At 42.4% G+C, this 14,917-nt stretch overlaps 1 protein-coding gene across 4 annotated transcripts in view; it reads left to right on the forward strand.

The window, feature by feature from the left end:
* The window catches only part of PLXNA1 (plexin A1), a 313,030-nt gene that overhangs the window by 241,930 nt on the left and 56,183 nt on the right, over positions 1–14,917 (forward strand). For all 4 annotated transcript variants that reach the window (XM_079964486.1, XM_079964484.1, XM_079964487.1 and 1 more), the window contains exons 16-19: positions 306–473; positions 2,339–2,432; positions 2,854–3,090; positions 4,015–4,158. In XM_079964486.1, the coding sequence (XP_079820612.1) occupies positions 306–473; positions 2,339–2,432; positions 2,854–3,090; positions 4,015–4,158 (643 nt within the window). The remainder of the gene's footprint in view (positions 1–305; positions 474–2,338; positions 2,433–2,853; positions 3,091–4,014; positions 4,159–14,917) is intronic.

The raw sequence follows: 14,917 nt of genomic DNA on the forward strand, positions 1-14,917 counted from the left end.
TTTTGTAGATTAGCAGTCTCCCCTTCAGCTGAGCAGCTTTGGGAATCAGACATACAGTATGTGGCCCATGGTGCTTGTGGTGAGAAGGCATTGGTGCACTACACATATCTGTTTAATGGGGCAATTTTTGCTGCCATGTAGTGTTAGTAGAGAGATCAAAAAGCTTGACACGGATTCCCAGGCAGAGTATCCAGCAAGTTTGTTGCTGAGATTGTGGCATGACATGGCAGCAGGAAGAATATTTGTTGGCCCTTCCTATAGCTAAAGATGTTGATTTTGTTTCCCTCTTTCTCTGTGTCTTACAGGAGAAATGCTGTTGAAATCCGGTGCAGGACACCACCTGGCCAAAGCTCAGGAGAGTCTCCCATCCTCATCCATATAAACCGGGCTATACTTAGCAGCCCTGAGGTGGCATATTTCTATACTGATGACCCCACCATTCAGAAGATAGACCCCGAATGGAGCATCAACAGGTAGCACTGAAGGGAATGGATTTGCACGATAAAATAAAGAAAAGAATGTGCATATTAGGAATATTGGTGGTGGTTCATCCATTTATTAGCAGCTTTGCTGTACTTTGGAAAGCTTTGCCTTTTGCTAAGTCACTCTGCCAGAAATCAGGATGATTTACTCAGAACCCCACTTCCCAAAACCCACTGCAAGAGGTGGTGTGTGACATGCATAGCACCCTATGTGCCGGCCTGTCAGTAGGGAATAAAATGCTGTTTTCATGTTCATTCTCCGTGTCCAGCCATAACAATAATAATTTTATTATTTTTATTATTTTATTATTTATACCCCGCCTGTCTGGCTGGGTTTCCCCAGCCACTCTGGGCAGCTAGCAGTCTCTAACAGAGGTTAATGCCAACATTAAGCCAGTTAAATCACATCCCTGCAAATGACACTTTTCCTAGACTCAATTGACAACAATGGAGGGGGGTGCTTCTTTGCCTTGCAGTGCTTCCCATGAGCCACACATAAGAACTGTGTCTGCTGGTGAGTTTTGTAAAGCTCATGAAGCAGCAGACCTTTGATTCTGATGCTGACTTTCTTCCATAGCAGAAATACGAAATGTAACAACCATAAGAGCTATAGCAGCAATTACCTGTTATTTGCAGTGTATACTTCAGTGATCTAAGGCCCAGGATCAAAAGAGTCAAAGCAGGACCCAGGAAATTTTCCTCTGCAGCTGGGTGCCGTGTGGAAGTCCAAAATGAAAACTGGAAGGAGCATGACTCTTTCAGAATGGAATTTGATATCAGCTAATGCCACTGAATGTGTGTTTGAAAATGTGTGTTATGGTTATTTTAAAGTGGTTCTAGTTGCGTAAGGGAAGAAAGTAAGCTCTGGTTCAATAGGTTAGATCAGTGCAGAAGATGTGTTTGGTATGACATAAAATAGTAGGCTAGTGCTGCCTGACACCACTTGCTAATTGTATATTTTTCCTCTGTTTTGGTGATTTTGATTAAAGTCTATGTGTTGCTCTACATGGTAAGTGATGACATCTGTGTGCAAAGCATAGTTAGATGTGATGTAAGAAGATGTCAGGAGGGTCTCCTTTATTTTCAAGGTTAAAGGAACTGTGATGGCGATGGATTAGATTGGTGTCATGGTGCTTGGAAGTAGTGGTAACACTGCAGCATTTTACCTTCTGAGTGACTGTTTTCTCCTAGGGAGAAAAATAAACTTTTTTTTTAGTGTGTGTGGGGGGGTCAATTTGAAAAAATACATGTAAAGAAAGGGTCGGCCCCCACCTCCAGGCAAGTGCCGTGACTCCATTTCAAGGGTCTCTGTAGCTGCTTTTTTCTCAAAACAGCTGTAAGATCTTATTATGGATCTCCCAATGTCATGTCCCTTTGAAATGGTCCTCGGAAATATTAGCCTTAAAAAACAGCCTACATTGTCATCTTCATAGAATTGTAGAATTGGAAGGGACCCAAAAGAAGCACAGCTAATAGACAGAAAACAGCTCCTGTTGTACGATGCATCTCTTGTAGTCCTGGCTGTTCTGAACACGAATGCAGAAGTGGTAGTCTGGCACAGAAGATGCTGGTAGTCCTAGTATTCTTTTAGACTGGCTTAAGGTCTAAGTGTGCCAGTAGGGCTTCTTGGTTGGGTGCACCCTGGAGATGAGTGGAATCCAGAAAGCTTTCTCATTTTCACCACTTGCTCTCTAAAATTAATCTTGTAGTTTGGTTTCCCCCAGCCTGAACATAAGGTAAGAGAGACCATGCAGCTTTTAAAATAACAGTAGAAGTGACACCCTTGTTCAGTTCATGCTGCTTGTTCCCACCCCACTGCAGTTTTTGTCTAACCCCAACTTTTGCTTGCTTTCTAGTGGTGGTACACTGTTGACTGTGACAGGCACCAATCTGGCCACTATCAAAGAACCCAGGATCCGAGCCAAGTATGGCTCTGCTGAGAGTGAGAATGTAAGTAAATCTTTGACTTAAGGGAGTCATTTTTAAAAGGAATTAGAAGTCACATGGCAGCCATGATTGCCCACACTAATTCTTTTGTCCAGATGTGGTATTAGACTCCAAGTCCCATCAGACCCAACCAGCATAGCCAATGGCCAGGGATGATGGAAGTTGTGGTCTAGCCACATCTGGTGGCCGCAAGTTTCCCATCCCTAGCATAGATGGAGAATGTCAAAGTGCCTTCAGTCTGAACCTCCTACCTAAGCCAGCACTTCTCACCGCGTATTATTATGCTGCTACCTCAATGAAGGGGAAAGGTACAGACAACCTTCTGGGAATTAATTATACTTGAACTTGCTGTGTGTGTGTGTGTTGAGTCAGATGAAACCAACGAAAGGCAGTGGGTTAAATCTAGTGGCTTCTTCCATTCTAGAACTGCACGGTCTACAACGACACCACCATGGTGTGCTATGCTCCCTCCATTGACAACCCAGTCCGGAGTCCTCCAGAGTTTGGTGATCGCCCAGATGAAATTGGTTTTGTCATGGATAATGTCCAGGCCTTGCTGATCATCAACAAAACCAGCTTTGTCTATTACCCAGACCCTGTGTTTGAGTCTCTCCCCTCTGGAATGCTGGAGCTCAAGCCAAGCTCTCCACTCATCCTCAAGGTAATGCTACTCCCAGCCCCATTATTGCAGCTGTGCCTAAGCTATCCCACCTAGCATAACTAGGCTCCTTACTTCTGCCCCACTCTTGGTATAATTGGATGATTCTCACCCCCCACTCACACCTTTCTGCTGACTCCTAGCCTTCATTGCCAGTACAGCATGGAAGAGAAATCAGATGGAGTAGAAGGAACTAGTTTTCTACTCACAAATGTGGCCTTCACAACCTATCTTTGTTTGGTGTTAAATGAGCTGCACTGAAACCCCCCCCCCCAAATCTATACATTTGTTTGGAAGGAGAGACTTGGCAGTCTCTACAGCAGAAGCACTGCCAAATTTTGGTAGTTTTTCCAATATTACAGGGAGAGGAAAACTATATTCTAGGAAGAGGCATGAAGCCATAGAATGAGAAACAGGAGATCCTCGTTATAATTCTTCTCTCTTACAATACTTACGAGTTGACTCCAGCCTTGCTGGTCTGCTCCCTACAACTTAAAATTGTCTTGAGCACACTTGTCACATATTCCTGGATCCGTTGAGTGGTGTTTCTTTTCATTAAGCTAAGAAATCCTTACACTAATGGTGTGCTACAGTAGGCTTCACACCTTGTTCCTGCAAGACTGTAGAGAGGAGAAAAATTGATTGTGTTACAGTGGAAAAGGCAGGGAAAGTGATGCAAATGTTAGCAAATATTCTCTCTCCTATTGAGCATTTTGTCACCCATTGGTCACTTCTGTTCAACTAAGGATAGTTTGAGGCTGCTTTTGGACCACTTTTTAAGCTGCATAGTGTGGATTGAGATGTTGCTCCTTTTGCCCCCTGATCTAGAGAACAGAACAGAACAGAATGAAAAGATGTCTCTCCTTGTGGGTTAGAAGGCTGAGAGTCTGCTGGTAAACCCAGTGTTATTTTTGTTTCTTTTTTAAGGGCCGCAACCTGCTTCCTCCAGCACCTGGAAATTCCCGGCTAAACTACACGGTGCTAATTGGCGACACTCCCTGTGCTCTTACGGTTTCTGAGACCCAGCTTCTCTGCGAGTCACCCAATCTCACAGGACAGCACAAAGTGACGGTAAAGCGAGCCAAGCGTGGCCTTTGTTTCTTCTCTGTCTTGCTTTGACAGCCTTGTTCTATGCACTGGGTGCTCATTATTTTTTCTCCTGGAAGAGCCCCGTGCAGTCCGGGTTGCAAAGAATGTGGAACACATCCTGCTTTTTAATCTTTTCGCTCTCTCCCACCTATTCCCAAATCCAGATCCTGCTGTTGGGAAATCTGTTCTCTGCCAGCAGCTGCTCAATACGCATCCAGTGTCCATGCACCAAACCAACCTTGTAAATACACCCACAAAGGTTGTTAGCCTGAAAAGAAAGTTTACTAGCCTGCTGGGGGTTGGCAGAGGAGAACCACTCCCTCCTGCAGCAGCTTCCCTGGCAGTCCGTTTAGTTTCTCTATTGGGCATAAAAGAGGGATGGATGGAACACTCCATCCTTCCTCTGCCAGAATTGAACACTTACCTGCCTGCAGTTCCTTATCACTTTGCACATGGCTTGTGCATAAATACTAAGAGAGTTTGTGTACTGGTCCAGTAAACGCTTCCACTGCGCAACCAGCAACAGTTCTCTTTGCAGAGCATTGATTAAGTCCAGTGCAGAGATTCTTGTTGCAGTACAAGCTTCAGAGTCTCAGCAGCAAGGAAATAACGACACAGGGAAGCCTGTCTTTCCAAAGACAGGTTTATTGCAGAAAGATAACAGAAACACCTCCGGAGCTTTCAGACATTTTTGCTTCACGCCCCACGAGGCAGAGAAAACAAACACTCTTTATATACTGAGCAACTTAACAACTTAACGAGCTTGACTACTTAAAGTGACATGACATTGCTAACTTGCCAGCGTCTTAGGTTTCACACCCTAACACCCCCTCTCGCTGGCAATACAAAACCAAATTTACTTCAGACCCATTTCTTCACAAAAGTTTTCATGCCGCTGAAACCCAAGCGGTTTTGTAAAACCATCAGCTTGATTTTCATGACTGGGACAGTAATTTAATTTAACAATTCCTGCTTTTACCGTTTGACAAACATTTTGAAAGCGGATATCCAAATGTTTTGTACGACCTTTAAACTGTCCATTTTGTGCTAACTTAAGACACGGTTGATTATCACCCCATACAGTGATTGGAGTGATGGCCTTTTCATACATCTCTTGTGCCAAGCATTTGTAAAATTCTAGATCTCTACATAACTCAGATAAGGCACAGAACTCAGCTTCTGTTGACGACAAAGCAATCAGGTTCTGTTTCTTGGATCTCCACCCAATCAGAGAGTTACCAAATTTTATTACACAGCCAGACACTGATTTTCTATCCTTTAAATTTCCCCAATCACTATCTGCCCAACAAGTAATCTGTGCTTGTCCTTCAGAAGATAATTCAAGGCAAAAATCTTTGGTGTATTGTAAATATCTTAACACTCTTTGAATTCCTTTCCATGCATTTACACTAGGTTTTGAAGCTTCTCTGCTGAGTAAGTTAACAGCGTAAGCAATGTCTGGTCTACTCCATTGCGAAAGATGAAGTAAGCTTCCCAGTGCTGACTGAAAGATTTCAGCACGCTTGAATTCAGCACTATCCTTGAACTCATTGTCTTTTACAAAACCCATTTCCATTGGTGTTCTAACACCTGCACACTCCGTCATGCCAAACTCTTTCAACATTTGCAATATCTTGCCTTTTTGATTCAGTAGAAAACTGCCATTTTTGGTCCTATCTATCTGAACCCCAAGATAGACCTTTACATCACCAAGATTCTTAACTTTGAAGTGTTTATTTAACTCTTTGGCTAGTTTTTTTACTTGTTCTTGTGTCTTTGAAGTATAAATCAGGTCATCTACATAAACAAGCAAAGATTCTTGGGCATCTCCTGAACCTCTGAAATATAAGCAATTGTCAGCCTTGCTCCTGCTAAAACCAATGCCTACCAAAACGTCATTCAAACACTCATTCCAATTATGAGCAGATTGCTTGAGTCCATAAATAGATTTATGTAGTTTCCATACCTGATTTGATTTACCAACTTTCAATCCTGGCGGTAGCTCCATATAGAGCTCTTCAGCCAAGTCTGAATGAAGATAAGCTGTAGAGACATCAAATTGATTCACTTTGAACCCTTTCTGAGCAGCAACTGCTAATAGTGCCCGAAGGGTTTCACTCCTTGAAGTGGGTGCATAGACTTCAGAATAATGTAACCCCTCTCTTTGCGTAAAACCTCGAGCTACAAGCCTTGCTTTGTACTCTGGTTTCCCCATCGCTGTTGTCTTTATCCTGTACACCCACCTACAACTTACTGCCTTGGTACCTTCTGGCAGTTTGGTGATGGAAAACACACCCAGTTCTTTCATAGAATTCAACTCTTTTTGCATGGCCTCACGCCACCTACTGGCCTCCTCCTGGGGTAATTGCTCAACCTCCTCAAAACTTTCAGGTTCGCAATTTGCCAAACCAGCCCAAACACTAATAGCTTGGTACCTTTCAGGAGGTATACCTTTGTTGGCACGCTTGGAACGCCTTAACGGTTCCTGTGATGTTCCTTCAGTTTCCCCCTCTGACCCAGAATCACTAGTCGTCACCTGTTTGTCACTAGTAGTTGAAGAACTTTCTGATTCTGACTTTACACGTCTCTCTTGCTGTACGGGTGAACTTTTTGAAGAACTTTCTGATTTTACAGACTTGGGTGAACTAGGCAATTTCTCACCCTCGTCCTCAGACTCAAATTCCTCAGCCTGTTCTGGAACTAATACCTGCCCTGGGGCCTGAGTTTCATTGTTACTGTTCACCACATCAAATAGTATGTCAGGATTTCCATGAATTTTATTCCAACCATCCTGTTCACAAAATTCCGCACTTCTGCTGATTGTGATTTTCGTTTGATTGCCTTCTACATTCACAAATCTCCAACCTTTTGTGTTTGCTTGATAACCACAGAAAAGCATTTCTTTAGATCTAGGATCGCCTTTCCTACGTTGTGCCCTAGGCACCAGCACATAAGCACGACATCCAAAAACTCTTAGATGATCAATTTTTGGTTTTTTCCCAAATAGCATGAAGTAAGGAGTGTTGCCTACTGTGCTATTGTACACTCTGTTAAAAGTATAATTCGCATACAGTGCAGCCTCAGCCCAAAACCGCTGTGGAAGTCCAGAATCAAACAGCAAAGCAGCAATGGCTTCCTGTAATGTTCGAAATTTTCTTTCGGCAACTGCATTCTCCTGTGGTGAATAGGGATTGGTAAGTCTATGAACTATACCTTTCCTTTTTAACCACGTCTCCAGCGTGTGGTTCACATATTCCCCACCACGATCTGATTGTATTTTACGCACCCTGGTGTCAAATTTACATTCGACTTCTTCAATCCAATCCATCAGGATGGAAGCTGCTTGTGATTTATCTTTCAGAAAGAAAACCCAACTAGCCCTTGAAAAATCATCCACCAAAATTTGCATAAATCTCGCACCTCCAAGCGATTTGACTGGCATAGGGCCACACACGTCTGTGTGCACAAGTTCAAAGGGTTTCTTGCTTACTCTATCAGATCTAGGATAGTTACATGTCTTAACCTTAGCATGTTTACAAGCACAACAATCCAGAAAATTTGGACAGGGTTTAATGTTACACTCCTCAGCTAAATCTGGCATCTTGCTTACATACTTAAAGCATATATGAGCTAACCTTCTGTGTAGTAGATGTGCACAACCTGTATGAGGAGCCTTATTTACACACTTAGCTTGCGCTTCACCTGTTGAACATCTACCTGCTGCTAACTGCTCTTCATCCAAAACAAAAAGCCCATCCTCACAGGGAATTTTAACTGGCTCCTTCCCCTGTTTCGAAATGGTGCACACATCATTTTCAAACTCAACCTTAAAACCACTTTTTAGCAGGCATGACACACTCAAAAGTCCATTCTTCATTCCTGGAAGAACAAAAACAGGAAGGTTAGTTTGCAAACAATTAACATAAATTGTGCCTTTAAGGTTCATTTCTCGTTTACTATTGTCTGCTATAGTCACAGTTTTTGCAACTGGCAATGTCTTGCAGTTCATCAAGCTGCCACTAGATGTCGCTGGAACTAAATTGTGACTTGCTCCACTGTCAATTATCCACTTCAAGGTTTGTTGGCTCCTTTTAGGACTCTGTTGTGCTGCCATTGCAGATAGTCCCTTATCAGCACCTGCTCCCCCTCTGGATTGTTGAGTCTTGTAGTTCTCACTTCGTCTTCCCCTGTAGCTCCGGAAACTGACCTTGGACTGTTGAAATTCCTGTTGCTTTTCTGGACACTTTGCTATCAAATGAAACCTGCTGCCACATCGAAAACATGACTTGCTGGCCATAGCAGACACTTGTGAGGCTTCCTTACAGCTCTGCCTGCTAGTTCCCCCACGCTCTATGGTGGCTCTATGGTGAATTCGCCTAAGAGCTTCCCAAATTTCAAATGCAGACCTTAAATTTTCCACATGAGGTAATTGGGAATCGTCTATCGATACCATCAACATGCATCTAGCTTTAGTGTCCATTTTATCATGTTCCCTGTTCTGAGCATGTGCAGCAGCCTGTTGCTCTGCTGTGGCATCTGCTGCAACAGCCACAAATGGCTTTCGCCTTTGGACATAGTCAGCCCACACTTCTTTGGCTTCCAACCAGACTTGAGCCCTCTTAGACCACTGCACGTAATTAGCAGAGTTCAACTTTGTAAAGGGAACCTGGAAATTTTCCACTGCCATTCTTGGGGTCTGCTGCTACTCCCTCTGTGTGCCCTTGCTTCTCTTTCCCCTTGGGATTTGTCTTACTCACTTTTCAGACGCCTCCAGCCTCTCAGTTCCTTTAAGAGCTGGATTTACGACCAAGCCGGTCTTCTCTCATCCGAAAGCTGCTTTCACTTTCTCTGCACACAATACAGCTGTAGAAACGTAGAAAACCCATAACCTAAGAGAGTTTGTGTACTGGTCCAGTAAACGCTTCCACTGCGCAACCAGCAACAGTTCTCTTTGCAGAGCATTGATTAAGTCCAGTGCAGAGATTCTTGTTGCAGTACAAGCTTCAGAGTCTCAGCAGCAAGGAAATAACGACACAGGGAAGCCTGTCTTTCCAAAGACAGGTTTATTGCAGAAAGATAACAGAAACACCTCCGGAGCTTTCAGACATTTTTGCTTCACGCCCCACGAGGCAGAGAAAACAAACACTCTTTATATACTGAGCAACTTAACAACTTAACGAGCTTGACTACTTAAAGTGACATGACATTGCTAACTTGCCAGCGTCTTAGGTTTCACACCCTAACAAATACAAGGTCACGCCAGACTATATTATGCATGCTATTAATGCAATTTTTATGTGATTAATTAGCATGTTTGTAATCTCTCTGTTTGAGGCAGCATCAGAGGAGGAAATCTTGGCAGACCGAAGGAAAGAAATCCAGATTTTGGGATTTGGAGTGGATGATGATTTTTTTGGATCTTAGTGTTTGGTGTTCTGCAGGAGGGACTTCAAAGATCTAGAAGGCATATATATATATATATCTGAATGAATGAATGAGAGAAACCATTCCAATTCATATAAAAACCTTTCTGTGGGCCCTTTGTTCCCCATTTCTGATTCCTTTATGAGTTCATCTGTAACAAAGCTCTTAATGCTGCTCTTAGGTGTCAGGTGATCCAATTGCACAGGGTTCAGAGGGATTTACAAATTCCAGTGGTTTCTGTTGCATTATAGAGCTTGTGTCTGGATGGTATAGTTGCAACTGGAGTGCATGGATCAGTGCTCTCTTTCTCTGCTCTCCTGTGGTTCCTTTTCATGAATAGACTTCACTGAGCTCTCTTTTCCACCATTTCACAAATGGTGTTCATCATAATGAGCTAGCAACATGCCAGCTTTTCCTTAGCGCTTACTGCTGTTACTTCCACTAAACACTTAGCACCATTGCTAGTGAACATGCAAGGGCATGTTTTGCCTGTGTGCCACTGTTCTTGAAAATATCATTTTTACCCTTCAGCTGGGCCTCTCTCTTTCTTTTGGTGGAGGTAAAGTAAGCCCACGATCTTGTATTTTGGATTGTTCTGAATACCACCATTTGGTAGCCAAGCCCAAGCCCCAAACCAAAAGTCATGTTGGGATGCATTTTGGCTTGCCTGCTGATGAAACTCAGTGTGTGATGATTGATAATATTGTCATTTATCCATTTTAGATCCCTAAGTAGTAGCAGTTTCCAGGGCATTGTCCTGTCCACCTCTGTTTAGTTCCATCCTTATTTCAGACATTGTGGTACAGTAGATTGCAATGTTTAGCTGGTGATATTGTGAGGTTTAGCTGCTGATAACAATTGCAGTGTTTAGCTGGTGAGTTATCATGATGTTGAAAATCAGATATCGCCTAGCCCTTACACACATTGTGATTTGCGATACGTTGCCAGCTCAAATATTATGAAACTATTATCACAATGTGAACATCAAACCGGTGTTGGATATTGATATATCACCCAGTTCCATAACACTCCCTGCCTGGTGCCCCGTCCTCATATTTTGGATGCCTCCAACTAACTGTCACAATTACTTGCTAATTTATTTCCATTGACTTTAGAAGGGGAGATATTTTTTTAAAAAAAACAACAAACCCTTGAGGAATTCAATTTCTGTGACTTCTGGTGTGAACTGACTTCCTGGACTTATGTGCCGACTGGGGCGTAAAATGTCCTCTGGATTTCACACTTGTCTGAATTTTGTGATGTAGTTCTTGATTCAAGAAATGGACTGAAGTGCGGTTGAAAATATGTATGTTGGCTCAACTTCCGGAGGCGGCGCAAACGGCAATGGCGGTCCTCTTCCTTCTGTGAAGAGGAAGCTCCGTGGGAAACGGGTCATCCGCTACGGCGAAGCGGAGACCCACGTCGGAAACCCACAGGCAGCAAAAGCCTGTGGTCTCGGGACCCGGCGGGCGCCAGAAGCAACCCCTGAAACGTTGAAGGAACCCCGTAAGGGGCTCCGGAGCGGGGAGAGGGTAGCGGCGCTGTGGGTCGTTTCGCAAGCTACGGAGTGAAGCCGCGCTGCTGCTGCCGGTGAGCGCTGACCTCTTTTCCTGAAACTTCTGATTTGGAAAAGCAACAATCCGTGAGTAAAGAGGACTTTACAAAATTTGAGACTAAAAATTATTGAATTTGGCTGAACCGGAGCGACGTAAAACAGGAAGTCCGTCTTCCGCTGTCACTGAATTTCAAAGCAAAGAGCTGGAGGAGTGGAGGCAAAGAAAGAATTTTTAACCTAATCGATCTGAGCAACCGCTGAACTTTCTTGTAAGCAAAATAAGGACTTTAAGCACTTGATTTTATGCTCTTTACTTGCACCGTGATACCTTTCTTCTATCGGAAATATAATTTGAGTAAGAAACCCAGGTTCTGGAGCTGCCTGAGTGACTGAGCTGTCAGTCTGCAGATTTGGTTACTTTGAATTAAAAACTGCAACATTCTGAGGGAGTATGGACTTGCTACTTTGAAGCATCATTTGGAATACCAGTTTGCACTGTTTGAAACAATGTGGCTGTTAATACTAACTCTGCTTAAAACCTGCTATTGAAGGTTCCTGGACTTTAAAATTGATTTTAGCAATTTTACCAGAATTGATCTTTTCCCTAAAGACATTTTAAGCTCCCCCTAGAGGATTTGGGATTTACAGCAGTGACATTATTTTACTTTCCTTTCCTGGCCTCCTGTTTGACTGTTACCATCTGGGCTGTTGTTTTCTCATGGGAACAACTCAGCTTGACCTTGACTTTTAGATAACTCTGGAATGAGTGGCGCAAGAAAAAAGGGACCAAAAACTAGACAAACAACTTTAACCGCAGCCTCTCAGGCACGCAGATCATCTGTACCTACTCTGCCTTCAGAAGAAGAAGCTGCTTCTCGGCCACAAGCAGGGGAGGGAGAAACTGAGCAATTACAACTGGAAGATATGGCCTCAGGAGCAACTGCTTCTATTTTAGAGAAAATCTACGAAAAACTGGAATCTTTGGACAAGAGAGTAGAATCTCTGGATAAGAAAGCTGATGAGCAAACAGCTAAGATTGATCAAAACACAGAATGTTTAAATAGATTAACTGGACAAGTATCACAGAACGTACAAGCAATTGGAGAACTGACGGAGGCCACGGCAGAAAATCGGAAATTGGCTGAGGATACTAGCCAAAGACTGGGAAATTTGGAACAAGAGGTAAGACCACTCAGCAAACAAGTAGGTGAACACCAGACCTACCTCTCCATGATAGAACTGCGGAACCGGGAGAGCAACCTTAGGATAAGGTCGATACCAGAAGCGGAAGAAGGCAACTTAGCTGAGTTCCTGACTAAAGAGTTTTCCAAGTTTTGGAATTTAGAGGAAAAGGACTTTAAAATCGTATCAGCCTTCAGGCTTGGAAGACTTGTAAAGAAAGAGAAGCCCAGAGACTGTTTGATAACATTGAGATCAAAGGAGGAAAGGGATAAGATTTTGGGCCTACACTACGGAAAGTCACTGGACATTTCGGACAGAAGAATTGAAATTTACAAGGACATCCCTAAACAACTGTTGGATCTTAGATCTGACTATCTTGAACTGGTCAAATTGTTGAGGAGCAACTCAATTATCTTCAGGTGGGAATTTCCCCAAGGAGTATCTTTCACTTTTAGAGGGAAGAAGGTTAAAATCAGAACATTGGAAGACAGAGATAAATTTTTGACTGCATACGGAGAGGACCTTCAAAAGGGAATTGAATTACCCTTTGGGCCTGGAGCACCAGCGGTACCTGCACCCTCGGAACCTGAAGATCCAGTGAACAAGACACCACCCCCAGGAAAATAATCAGATTAATTCAGGATGTCTCTGCAACTCTTGAGTTGGAATATAAATGGCTGTAACATCCCGGAAAAAAGGAGGAAAATTTTTCACATATTAAAAAAGGAACAATTGGATATCATTTGCCTACAAGAAACACATGTGACTAGGCTCCACAGAAAAGTGTTAATAAACAAAAGACTTGGCCAGGAATTTATATCTTCGGACAGAGTAAAGAAGAGAGGCGTGGTGATATATGCAAAAGAGAGCCTGTCACCCAAATTCTTATTTAAAGATGAACATGGAAGAATTTTAGCAATTGAGATACAACATCAAGGAGAGAAGATTTTTGTTATTAGGAATTTATGCACCAAATGAAGGGAAATTGGAATTTTACAAGAAGTTGCATGAGACAATGCTGGATTATCTGGACTATGACAACATCATTATGATGGGAGATATGAATGGGGTCGTATCAACTAACATGGATAAGTCACAAAGCCAAAATGTTACAAAGGACGGCAGACTACCAAAGATTTTTTTTGAAATGACAGACAATATGGACTTAATTGACATTTGGAGAACGAAGAACCCCTTGGGAAGAGAGGGAACATTTTTCTCTGAAGCCCAGCTGACAAGAATCGACCAAATATGGATAACTAGAGGTCTGGCACCCAAGGTCAGAAAGGTGGAAATCTGCCCAAAGACCTGCTCCGACCATAATGCAACGAAGATGGACATGACACTACTACCAACCGGCTCCTTTAGATGGAAGATGAATGACAATTTGTTTAGAGATCAGGAGATTGTTGAGAAGGCCCAAAAAGCCTTGAAGGACTATTTTGAGATAAACATGAACACTACGGTGGAAAAAAGAACTATCTGGGACGCAAGTAAGGCTGTAATGAGGGGGTTCTTGATACAACAGAATGCTGTAAAGAAAAGGAGACAAAATGAGAGGAAAGATAAGATATTGGAGAAAATCAAAGAATTGGAGAAGAAGTTAAGATCAAATCCGAAGTCACAGCCGACCCTGAGAGAAATCAAACTTCATCAAGCACAATATTCTAAATTGATAAACCAGGAAATAGAGTGGAAGATTAAATTAATGAAACAAAAAACTTTTGAATCGGCAAATAAATGTGGGAAACTGCTAGCTTGGCAGTTGAAGAGGAGACAAAAACTAAATACAGTTACAAATTTAGAAATTGAAGGAAGAAATATTCAGAACCCTGTGGAGATCAGAAAGTGCTTCCAGAGATATTTCAAAAGATTATATACTCAAGGGCCGCAAGATGAGGTTGAGATTAAACAATTTTTGGAAAAAAATGGACTAACAAAATTGTCACAAGAAAATAGATCAATCCTGAATTGCAAAATAACACGACAAGAGATTGAACAAGCCATTCAGAACAAGCAATTGGGCAAATCCCCAGGGCCAGATGGGCTGACCTCCAAGTACTACAAGACATTAAAAGACTATCTGATACAACCACTGATGGAGGTCAGCAATGAAATTATGGAGGGGAAGAAGGCGCCGGAATCGTGGAAAGAAGCTTTTATCACATTGATACCAAAATCAGAAGCTGAAAAGACACAACTTAAGAACTATCGTCCCATCTCCCTTTTAAATGTGGATTACAAAATATTTGCAGACGTTTTGGCAAGTAGACTCAAAAAAGTATTAAATGAAGTATTTTCATAAAGACCAGGCAGGCTTTCTCCCAGGTAGACACTTGTTTGCTAACACAAGGAATATCATTGACATTTTGGAACTTTTGCAAACAGACATAAATACAAAAGCAGTGTTAATTTTTATAGATGCGGAGAAGGCCTTTGACAATATCTCTTGGAAATTTATGAAGGGAAATTTAAAAGAAATGGGAGTGGGACGGGGTTTTGAGAATGGGATTGATGCAATATATTCAGAACAAAAAGCTAAATTGATAGTTAACAATGTGGTTACAGAAGAGTTTAAAA

Source organism: Podarcis cretensis, assembly GCF_951804945.1.
Source record: "Podarcis cretensis genome assembly, chromosome: 2".
NCBI lineage: Eukaryota > Metazoa > Chordata > Lepidosauria > Squamata > Lacertidae > Podarcis > Podarcis cretensis.